A 12,253-nucleotide genomic window follows, 5' to 3' on the forward strand; every position below is an offset into this window, starting at 1 on the left:
GTGGGATTAGTTGGCTACTGGGAACTGGCTTTTTGAAAAGCATAAATTTCTTGGAGGAAAAAAAAAAGCAGAGAATTACAGTGATTAGAATCACCCACACCCAACAAAACTGAAGCACAACGAGAGCTTCTCAGAGTGTTTCTGTACCTAAACTAATATCATAAAATGATAGACTCAGAGTTGAAACGGATCTAGTCCAAAACCACCGATGAGTTCAAAATTATTCCAGAGCATCCATAACAAGGTCCTATTCAGAATCTAGGTGACATTCCTAGCAATAAGCATGCATTATTTAGTGGGAGACTGCTTTCTGGAAATGGAAGCACAAAGTGAATCAGTATTATAGGAAGTCATTATGGCATGGTACCTATGGAGATGCATTCCCAACTTACAACTTAAATTTTGTCATCAACATCCTTTTCAAACCCCAGGAAGTCACAGCATGACTCCAGCACAAACTGTTCCAGCTGTGCTTCATCCAATAGGTGGTCTCTTCCTCCCCGGCTATGAGGCTATTATCAATGTCCTTCAAAAGGTCAAGTGACTTCTGACCATCCCTATTTATCTTTAATTTGTTTCCTCCATCCGGTCCTTAAATACCCATTAGAATGCTCTTCTATGGCAATCTGTAGAACTTGCAGAGTACCACTTGTAATATTTCAGCAACTTAGATCTTTAACCAAAAACATGGCATGAAGATCCTAACGGATTAAACAAAAATACTGGCAAGCAGCATCTCCAACTGAGTTGAGAGCAGTGAGGGGGTGCTACAACTAAGTGACAGCGCTTACTCACCGATTTGGGTGTGGGCAAATACACACACACACACACACAGTTGTACTACTTAATGCTGTTGTGTTTTCCTACAACATGAAAACTACTGGGGGCGAGCGAACGTGTGGGCGCTGCACAGGCAGCTGAGTCTATCACCAACTACCCAAAGCAGCCCAACCCCGGAGGAAAACGGACCCAGCCCCCGGTTAAGAGCTCCGGAGCCCGTATCGCACTGGGTATTATGCCAGTTTGTGGCATTTTGTCTGCCTCCCCGGCTAGTGTCCCCGGGCCCAGAAGAGAGCTCGGTGCGCGGCGGGCGCTCAGGGAGTTCTCGAGCGAGCGGCTGTTCCGCGGGCGCGGGCCTAAAGGAATGAATGGGCGGACGCCCGAGCCGGAGCCCGGCCCGCTCTCCCCTTCCCCACCTCCGCCCCATCGCCCCCGGCCTGGGTGAACCCCAGGTGAGAGCCCGCTGCTCGCTTTCGAGAACCTTCGCCTACGGGGGCCGGAAGGCGTCAGGGTTACGGTCAGGGCGGAAGAGCCGCCCCCAGCAGCCTCCCGCCCCGCACGCGCGCGCGCGCGCGCAGGCGCGGTCCCGACACTTCCGGGCGGTCACTTCCTCCTTTGTCTCCTAGCAACGGCTGGAAGCGTTGTTGACATCCCGGGAGGCTGCGGCGCCGGACTGAGCCCGGAGTCTCGCCGCCCGCGCGATGGTAAATCTGGGGTCTCTGCCCGCGCCCCGCCGCTCCAAGGACGCCGGCCGCCAGGAGCCTTCGCTGCCCGGCTCCCGGGAAGTCGCGGGCCTCGGAGAGGGCTGGTGGAAGCTTCTTGGGCGAGAGGGAGACCTTGGAAAGGGAGAAGATGCTGTCCAGATGGGTGGAAGCTATCTTGAGGGCTGATTTCGGGGGGTGGTACTTGGGGAGGGGTGATGATGAGAAAGGTAAGAGAGAGAGAGAGTGAGGGGGGTGAAAAATGCTGAGGCGGATGAGAAATCCTGGGAGCCAGGAACCTTTGCCAAAGGGGAGGAGCGAGATGCAGTGGAGAAAAATCAGATCCTGAGAGGGGTGGGACGGGGAGAGCACGGGCATGGAAAGGGGAAGAAGGGGGGATGGATATTAAGAGAGAGAAGAAAGGAAAATAAAGAGAAAGAAGGAAAGAGGAGAGGGAGGGGGAGGGCCCCCCCCAAGGCAAAAGTAAGAAAAGGAAAGTAGAAACTAGGGAAAGCAAAGAGCTTTAAGAGGAATGAAAAGGAGATTGGAATGGGGATTAAGAGATTGTATTAGGAGGTCTCAGAAATCATGAGAAGAGGAAAAACTGGGAGGCGAGAAGGGTCAGGGAGAGAAGAAATAGGAGTTTGGGAAAGAAGTAAAAAAGAGAAAGATAAATGAGGACAGTGGCTGTAAGGAGCTGTGGACGTCGTAAAGATGACCAAAAATGCAATAAATTGTTGATCCCCTATGCAACTATTATGCCTTAGTGCAGTGTCTCCCAAAGTGAGATGCAAACATTAGTTGCTACATAAGATGGCCCGGAAATGCCAAATAATAGCATGAATCACATCGTGAGAAAATTATTCCTCTTGCATTTTGTTGAGCGTTTAGACTATGTACAGGAGAAAGTTTTTGACTCCTAAATCCTTAATACCACTATCATCTGGTAATTTCCATTTTTTCACCTGAAGAGTAGACCTCAAGCTCAGAGCTTTCATTGCGGTAGAATTTAATAATATATTCTACTTTCTCTTTATTTTGTTTGTCTTTACAGTTATTTCTATTTATGACAAATAATACCGGGTTTCCGTTTGTGGTAGTGGTGTATAGTTTCCTCTTGAAATGCATTTGTTTAAGCTTTTAGCAGTGAGATAATTTAAAGAGCACACTAAATAATATAGATGGTATTCATAATGGCAAAAATTGTGAATCTAGCACACAAATGCCTGAAATTCTGAAAACACATGCTATGTCGGTGACAAAGAGGAAATTAGTGCTCGTACCCACATTTGACAAAAGTAACATAACGTTCACCTGTGGAATGTTGAGGGGGAAAAAATATAGCACACCCTCATCAAGAGACTGCAGAATACTATTTGAATTCAGAATATTCAGTGATCGATTGCTTAGTCATGAACAATATACAGGTTTGGAAAAGATTACTTTTGATTTTGGCATTTCTAAAGGGGAAGAAAACTGATACAATACAGTCCATACATAGGATTGAGAAAGGTGAGTTTAGAACACAATGATGGATTCCAAAATAATCATCCATGGTTGAACATGTAGCTTGCACTGAGACCCAAGCTATAGTTAATCAAGAAAACCCTGGAATCCTGCAAAATGTTGTTTTCTTAGACTATCCTTCTGTAAATTTAATCCCCTGAATACCCAATTAGGTAGCATTAATGAAAATAAGATTCTCATTAAGGACCACTTCTGGACAGAGGGAAGCCATGATATATAGCTCTGTAAATATTTAAATGACTGTAATGTAGAAAAGAAATTTTTCATGTGAATGCAGAAAAGTCAATGAGTAAATGATGATCTGGGCAGATTTCTGTGCAATGTAAAGAATAACCTTCTAGCAAATGGAAACAGATATAAGTGGAGTGAGTGCTTGTGAGGCAATAAGATCTCTTTCTCTACAAGGCTTAAACCAAGAGATTTGTCAGGGTTGTGTGCAGGGGCCTTATATAGGTTTTTACATGGGACTTGACAATTTCAAAGCTGTCTTTCCAAAGTCTGAAGTATAGCACACAGCACCTTAAGTTAAGGAGATAGAGGAGTAGGTATCCTTTAAAACATTATCCTCCCTGGGGTTGGGGTCATCACAAAGACCCTTTTGGTTAACTGCCTTTCTGATCTCTTCCAGGCAGAGGTGGAGGAAACCCTAAAGCGGATCCAGAGCCATAAGGGGGTTATTGGAAATATGGTTGTAAATGCAGAAGGTAAATATGTCACAGGCTGTGTTCTTGACACACAAAAGCCAACCAGGACCTGTTTGTTGTGTCAGTCCTTAAGGCTAACATTTTAGAAATTGAAATCAAAAGCATATTTGTATATTTTCACTGTGGCATTTACTTGTCAAACATCTGTTGAGTATATGTTATATGCCAAGCATTCTTCTAAGAGCTAGGGATATAAATACATATAAAACATGCCTTAAAATGTCTGTATATTCCTAAGAAACACTATATGTTGTCTATTATTTAAAGCTTTGATAATTCCCTTCCAGCATTTCAAAAGTGCCAGTAAAACTATCATTTTGAATATAGGGAGTGTATTATTGCTAGTAGTTTCTTTTTGTTTAATATTATAAAGGGTACAGGGTTTCGGTCTTCATTTTAAGTGAAATTGATCCTTTACCGTAGTTAATAAAAATATTTGAGAATTTAATATCATTTATAGTGTAGTCTTTGTGGAAACAATATAAGAAGGGCCAGTACATTTCCAACAATGAAATCTGTAGACTTACCAGAAACTTGCTCTTGCTGCACAAAGCTTGTTAAGAATCCACACAGCATTTTCTCTGGCACATTGCTCCATGCTCAGCTGTGGCGGCGACCTCTTAAAGGTTCCTGCTGGTTTCATTGCTAATTCAGGCATTTGTAAGGACAAGAGGTGACAGAAATTCCAGAGCATTTGTTAAAATAAGAGTAGCTGCTTCACATAATTCACAGTGGAACCATGGAACTGGCATATTACCAACTTGGTGTGCGGGCAAAATCCATCAGTAAATATTTATTGAACAACTATCAACTGAAAGTCTGTTTAAACTGTGAACTAAAATTCCTTACCGTGAAGAATGGGAAAATAACCTACTTCACTGGTGGTTTTGACAATTAAATGAGATAATAATTATCAAGTGCCTGACACAATACCTAATACTTAAGAGAATTGCAATTAAACAGTTCTGAGAATGTGGAAATTTTTAATTGATTTATGCAGAGGAAACATTTGTTTTATAAAATTAAAAATAAATCAATGCCAAATGAGTGAGATACACACACACATACAATAAATATAATAAATTCACCAAGCTTAAGTCATCGGTGGGGGGGGAGAGGGGATTTAAGATCAGCCTTAACAGGTAGGTCAATATTGCCAGGCAGCAGTCCAGCCCTAGTGTGTGGATCTGGTTGAATTAATTTTATTTCCAGGTATTTGCATAGTGGGCTCTCCACGTGATTTCATAGGGGTGCTGTGTTAGTTTCCTTTGGCCACAGTGACAAAGTACCACATACTTGGTGGCTTAAAACAACAGAAATTTATGCTCTCTTAGTTCTGGAGGCCAGAAGTTGAAATCAAGACATCAGGGGAGTCATGCTATCTTTGAAGACTGCGCAGGAGGATCCTTCCTTGCCTCTTCCTAGTTGCTGGTGGTTGGTGTCCATCCTTGGTGTTCCTCGGCTTACATCCCTCCAATCTCTGCCTCCATCATCACCTGGCATTCTCTCTGTGTCTCTGTGTCTCTGTTTTCTTATAAGGACCCCGGTTATTAGACTAGGGCCCACTTTAATCCAGTATGACCTCTTCTTAACTAATTACATCTGCAAAGACCCTGTTTCCAAATAAAATCACCTTCAGAGGTTCATGGTGGACTTGAATTTGAGGGGGCCACTATTTAACCCTGTACAGGTGCGTTCACCCGTGACACCCAGAACGACTCCTCTAATGTGCTTGGAAGATCTTGGTCTAAAGTAGGTAATCCTGGTGATATGCATCAAATGTCTAAAAAATGTCCATCCCTTCAATCTGTAACTCCACTGCTAGGAATTTATCCTAAGGAGTGATAAAGAAAAGATTTAGGTACAAGGAGACCCACTGAGGCATCATGTAGAACAGCAGTAAGTAAACAGACAAGTAAATAAAGCTATCCCAACGGTAGGGGAGTTTTTAAATTAACTGCGTAATATTTACTTGATGAACGTTACTCTATTTAAAATGTTGAAGAGTATTTAGTGTCAAGGAAAACTATTCACAATATTAGATGAAAAAAGCAGAGAACAGAGCAGCAGTCAGCATTGTCTAATCCTGTACGTAGCCAGGTGCACGCGTGTATTTGAAATAACTGTGGAAAAAAGGGTAAGGGGACGTCACAGTGATCATCTCTGAGTGGTGGGACCAAAAGTGATTTTTGCTTTATTTTCCTGAGGTTTCTCAATTAGCACTTCTCCAAAAGCAACAAAATACTTTTAATACCCATTCACTTCTAATTAACTTCTACTAGGATAAAGTTGTGTTAGGATCCAGGGCAATTTTCAAGGTTTCTGGATACCCAAAGTTTTTACCTACAAGCCAAATTAACCTTTTTACAAAAAATGTAAATGAGGGGCTTATTTTTATAGTCAGATTATTAATAACTAGAATGTATGACAAAGATGTTTATTAATAGTATATGGTATAAATCGCATGACCACAATGCAATAAAATACTCAATTTCAACAGCCTACTCAATTTTAGATGAAAGTGCTATTGATTATACCATAGTTTTGCAGCTTTGGGAAGTCCTGTGAAATTTTATACCACAAATATTTAACGAAGATGGTGTTTATGTATTCTTGTTCTCTACTAGTGCTTTTGGTCTACTAATTCTAGGCAAATAACGTTAACATATTTTCAGATTGTATTTTTGGTTAGGTAGGCCTTCTACCATGTTTATTCATTTAGATATCATCATATCCACGTGAAATACAGTCCTTTGGTTTCACTGCCATTGAAACATAGACTTCTTAGTCATGACAATAAAGTAGACTTATCAGTTTCGCCCAATCCTGAGTGGTATAGGTTTTGATTAGAGCAGATTTTTCGTTAACATTGGTTTCCCATTTATGAAACCATTGTTTACAATATTGCAACACTGATCATTGAATTAGATACAGGTAAATATATATATATTTGTCTCCCAGATAGCCAGCTCTGTCATATATTATATACATAAGCCTGATTTCTGTAGGCTCTTAATTTTAAATATCCCTGACATTTCTAACAATCCATCATTTGAATTTCATTAGATTTTATCAGCCATCCAGGCAATTCCTTTTATTTTGAAATACAATCTATCAACCAAAGTACAAATGTGTAGTTGAAGATGATAAACTCAAATAATGACTGCCAGCTTACTAGGATCATGAAGAGTCGTATTTTAAAGTAGTGCCATAAATTCAGTAATATCAAATTTTAAAATGCACATACTCTTTGTTCTAGGAGCTCCATTTTGGGAATTTATCCTACACGCACATACAGAAGTGAAATGACCATGCACAAGGACACATCCTGTAGCTTCGCTTATAAAAGTCAGAGATTGGGAACAACCTTAATGCCCATCAGGAGGATATATTGGTCAAGTGCTTTACAAAACATCCATTCAACAGACCGTTATTTAGTCATTAACATGAATTACTTAGCTTCATGTATACTGTATCAAGCAATTTCCCAAGTATATTAAATGAAAAAATTTTAAGGTACAAAACAAAGCATGATACCATTAAAATACAGAGTATAAACATATCTCTGGAAGAATACCTTAGAAACTGGGAACAATGGTTGCATCTGAGAAGGGAAGTGGCTGAAGTTTATACCATGTGCTAAAATTACTTTCAATAATTTTTTAATCACCTCACATGGTATCAAGCAAGAACTCAATAAATATTTGTTGACTGATTTATTTCAAACGTCTATGGTGAATACCAAAAACTCCATGCGTTTCCACATTGTACGCTTATTATTCAGAAAGGCTGTTTTATTTATTGACATGGATCATGAATAGACTAACAAAATAGACCTGAGCATCTGATTCATATTCTTGTCATCTACATTTCAAATAACTTATCCTGGGTTTATTTCTTCTTTTCATACTGAGCAATGCAGACTTGGTAGTCACTATTTAGGATGCAAAATAAAGGTATTCGTCAAAAGGTTCCCTTCTAAGGTTGAGTGCTTGCTGCATTTCTGCTTCCTGCTTGTTAAAGAGCCATGCTTTGTAATCTTTCCTCAGGTGTGAAAGACAACTGACTGCCTTTTAGGGAAAAAGTGAAAAAATAATACAAAAATTAACAAGGTTTATATGATACCTGATTTATTGAATAGGTTTCCCTGTAAATATTGTCCTCTAATGCTTAGCAAGACCTATTCTGGAATAACAGTTATCTTAAAAGAAATCAATCTGTTTCAAAGTCAAAACTGTTGGTCTCCAAGAGTTTTATGAAAACTTGGTAAAATCCTAAGTTTGTAATAGTCTTTCACTCTTGAAAGTGCTCATCTTATTTAGTAGTTTCTGGAGCTACACTGTCAAAAGGAAAACCAAGAGCTACATTAGACTCTTTAATTGATTGGCCTTAATACAGGTACCTAAGGAATTTGACAATAATCCCAAATTCACCTTCATAAGTCCGCCTAAAGTAAAGGCACATTTGCAAATCAAATCCTTGGCATTTCCTGGCTATCTGGTTGTTCTCAAAATACTATGAAGGCTATCTCTGATTAGATATAATGCATGTAAAATACCTGCCACAGCACCTGGTACCTAACAGGCACTGGCGCTGGGTCACCTGAATTGAGCTAGATTGATTTCAACTAAATTGAATTATACTTGCATATTTATCTGGCTAGAATTTTCCAGTTCATAGATCATTTTAAACTCATACAATAGAACACTCGAGCACACAAGTAGCCCAATTAAATAATGTTTAAACCAAGAATGAGTGCAAGCCAGGGAATGCATAGCAAAACTACAATGTCTTTGTTACCATATTTTCTAACTTAAATTTGAGGGTTTGCAAAATATTGTGTGAGGGGTTATAAAGGAATTTTGAAAATCCCCTTTGATGTGCTCTCTAGCATGTGCGGTGACATCCCTTTATGTTTCTGGCCTCAGAGAAGAAGACTAACAGCGTGTCAGAGACCAAGCATTTCAAAGCAGACTCGCTGTAGACAGGACACTTAGGGGAATGCATTTTATATAAAAATATGTTAACTTAGTACTGAAATAATCAGTTAACAGCTTCCAAAAGACTCATGCACAAAAATGTCCCATCACTCCATTAGCTATAAAAAATTGTAAAGTACCAAGTGACCAAACAGAGGATTGATTATGATATATCCAGAAAATAGTAAAGTGTGCAGGGATTAAAAATAATGTCGATGACACTGTCAACAAGGGCAATTTGTATGCTATAATTTAAATGAAGAAAAAAGCAACAGGCAAATTGGCAAATATAGTTTTACCCAAGTATACTTAAAAATCTAGTTAGAAATAAAAAGACTGGAAGGAAAGAAACTAAAATGAATACCAGTAGTAGCAGCCATCACGTTTTCTTCCTCTTTACAGTTATCAGTGTTTTCCAATACTTCCGAAATGCACACAGACTTTTAAAATAAAAAAATTAACCAAAAATTAAATCTCCTGGTAGGTATTCCTATCCGAACAACCTTGGACAACTCGACCACAGTTCAATACGCAGGTCTGCTTCATCAGCTGACGACGAAAGCCCGGAGCACGGTCCGCGACATCGATCCTCAGAACGACCTCACTTTTCTCAGGATCAGATCAAAGAAACACGAAATCATGGTAGCGCCAGGTAATTTGGCATTTCGTTTCATATTTAAAGCATCTTTGTACTTTATTGGATAAAAGCCTTGTTTCAAAGAATGGGGACTATAGATTTTAGTGTACAATATCAAACACTATTCGTCAGTTATAAAGCAAAGACATTTGACTAAAGATTCCAGTCTGAAAATTGTATGAAATTAGCAATTAACGTGACCTTTGAACAAGATGAATTTTTGCCCGCTTGCATTTATTAGTAGTGGTCAAAAAAATTTAGGAGATGTGGGTCTCATTTTCAGTGAACTTAGCGCACAGACTCTGGAGGGTGCAAGAAATGTCCCCCGTGCTGGAGATACGGTAGGGGGTGGATCTCGGCAGATAGGGTCTCAAACCCTCCCCGCGGGGCAAGCACATCCACCAGGTCTCCCAGAAGACAGCAGCCACACAAACACTTCTTTCCTTGCAGGAATTACGTTCACAGTGTTAGTAAATGACTATAAAATATGACTTATGCTGCTAAATCTAGTCTAGAACGAACTTCTCCGTAGCACATATATCAGATCAGAATTGCCTATAAACTAAAGAAAGCACCTGTGTTCTCACCTTGACTGCACATTAAAATCGCTTGGAGGGCTTTTCACGAAAACTATCCATGCTAGGACTCCTCCCCGACCATCCCTGGGGCTGGGCCCTGGGAGGTGGCTGTTTTCTGAAGGCTAAACAGGTGACTCTGCTTTGCAACCAGAGTGAGAAACCATGGGTCTACGCCAGGTCCATGTGATGTTTTGAAGAGAAAAAGCAGATTAGCTGAAATATCCACTTATTAAATTTAATTTTAGGGTGAATTAATTTTGTCCATGTCTCTCTGTAGATAAGGAATATCTTCTGATTGTCATTCAGAATCCGTGTGAATAGACCTGCTGCGGCGGCCAAGGATGTCCTAGTGACATGGGGCTGGAAACACTTCACTATGTAATGATTACTAAAATTGTATTCCAATCCAGCTGACTCTCCGCACATTCTTTTCTATGTTTACATTTAAGCTATTCTACATGTCTCATTTAGTCCCTGTTGATTGTGTTGTGTATTGTATTGTGCTTTTGCTATATAATAAACGAATTCTGGCATGTACGCCTCCATTTTTTGTACAGTAGATAAAACTGAAGGATGCTAGTGAGAAGACAGCCCTCCCTGGGACAGGTCTTCTAGTCTAGAAGCAGCCGTCACCAAGAATAGAAGCATGAAGCTTCCACAACCTGCCAAGGAGATTCAGGGGAGCATCAAGGAAGCTACAAGAGAAGTAGAAAGCCGCGTGGCTCAAGGAGTGTTTGACGCTCTCCCAGGTTGGACAAGGACACCAGGAAGTCAGAAGCATGGTCCTCAGCGGGGGTCAGTGCCACCGCTCCATGCCTCCCCCATCCCTCAGACTCGGGCTTCTAGCACGGCAGCCTAAGGGGACCAGATACACGTGAGGCTAGGGAGATAACGCCAGAGGGTTTTGTTTTTACTAGATATTTCAAACATTCAGAAAATCATCAAAGTAATATAAAAGATTTCCATGTACCCCAAACCCATAAAGAATAGATGTTCATATTTTGCCATATTTGCTTTATATCCTCCCCCTTTTTAACTGAACTTTTTATTTTAAAATAACTGAAGACTCATGAAGTTGTAAGAAATCCCTCAGAGACCCTGTGTACCCTTTACCCAGCTTCCCCTGTGGCAACATCTTCCAAAGCCCTAGTACCGTAGCTCAAGCTGGAAATCGACGCTGCCCCCCCCACCCCACCATTAGCCTCCTGACCACCACTGATCTGTCCTCCATTTCCGTATTTTTCCATATCAAAAATGTTATGTAAATGGAATCTTACAGTATGTAACCTTTTGGAATTGACTCTTTTCATTCAACATAATTCTCTTAAGATCCATCCAAAAAATAAGCAATGAACCATTACACAGCTGAAGCCTGCCCTTCCTGTGCCTCTGTCCTCCTCCCCAGGGGGTTCTTGTTAGGAGGCACAAGTTATCCTACGCAGGGGTCCACAGGCCTTTTCGCCTATGTGCCTGCTACAACGCCACAGCAAGCCAAGTGTGCAGAACGGTGCAAGGTAAGTTGTTCGACCACGCCCATGGCCCCAGCTTGCAGCCTGCGAGGCTAAAACAGCCAACCCGCACGGACGGCGGTATCAGCAGAAGGGAAGGGCTGTGGCAAATCCCTAAGGTTACAGGGTTTCCTCTCCAGGTGGTGCTGGGAGAGGAGACAGGTCATGGATGCAACTCACCCAAGGTTTAAGAGGCAATGGAGGCGGAAGCCAAACAGCCAAACCTGTGCATGCAACAGACGTCTGAGCCTCCCTGCATAACCCAGTACACCTGGGAGTGGGGCGTGCACACATACAGTTTGCAAATGTTCCCCTTTACTCATAGTGGTCAGGAAGGAAGGTTTTGGAGTCATTGGTCCTATAATAGATTCTTCACATTCTGGCTGTGGCGTCTGTAAACAGTATGAGCCTCAGAGCCTCGTCTGTAAAATGGGGTGATAAAAGAACCTCACCAAGGCTGGTTTATGAGAATCTGTTGAGCTGGTACAGATACAGTGCCTGGCACAGAGTGAGTCCTCGGCAAATGTTAGCTTCTGCCGCCGCCGCTACCGCTGTTAGTCAAAAATGGCTCTTACCTGGGTGGTGAGGAAGATGGTCCGAGACGCAAGTAAATGAGCTCCAGGGACAGCCCTGAGGTCCCTCACCTCATGGAGTCAGCACGAGTACGAGGAGGATGCCGATTCTGTCCGCAGAGAGGAGAGAACAAATGAAGTGCGCCAGAACCATCGCAGGTGTGAGAACTCCCTAACCTGGAGCTGCGTGAACACAGAAGAAAGGTATTGCAGGAGAGAGAGCCGCCCGTAGCGCCAGCTGAGTCTGAGCGATTCCCCTCGCTTTTT

At 41.5% G+C, this 12,253-nt stretch overlaps 1 protein-coding gene across 1 annotated transcript; it reads left to right on the forward strand.

Annotated features, from left to right (window-relative positions):
• The first annotated feature begins 1,365 nt into the window (after positions 1-1,365).
• DYNLRB2 (dynein, light chain, roadblock-type 2) lies at positions 1,366-10,313 on the forward strand. The gene is made up of 4 exons (XM_012648193.1): positions 1,366-1,484; positions 3,637-3,712; positions 9,176-9,343; positions 10,184-10,313. The coding sequence occupies exons 1-4, from the start codon at positions 1,482-1,484 to the stop codon at positions 10,225-10,227; spliced, it is 291 nt and encodes a 96-aa protein (XP_012503647.1). The 5' UTR covers positions 1,366-1,481; the 3' UTR covers positions 10,228-10,313.
• The last annotated feature ends 1,940 nt before the right edge of the window (positions 10,314-12,253 follow it).

Source organism: Propithecus coquereli, unplaced genomic scaffold (assembly GCF_000956105.1).
Source record: "Propithecus coquereli isolate 6110/MARCELLA unplaced genomic scaffold, Pcoq_1.0 Scaffold280, whole genome shotgun sequence".
In the NCBI taxonomy this organism is placed as follows: domain Eukaryota; kingdom Metazoa; phylum Chordata; class Mammalia; order Primates; family Indriidae; genus Propithecus; species Propithecus coquereli.

Excerpts from the sequence above, each read along its gene's own strand:
- DYNLRB2 (XM_012648193.1), top strand. Across the intron at positions 3,713-9,175 it reads TATGGTTGTAAATGCAGAAG|GTATTCCTATCCGAACAACC; the intron begins GTAAATATGTCA and ends ATCTCCTGGTAG. Across the intron at positions 9,344-10,183 it reads CGAAATCATGGTAGCGCCAG|ATAAGGAATATCTTCTGATT; the intron begins GTAATTTGGCAT and ends GTCTCTCTGTAG.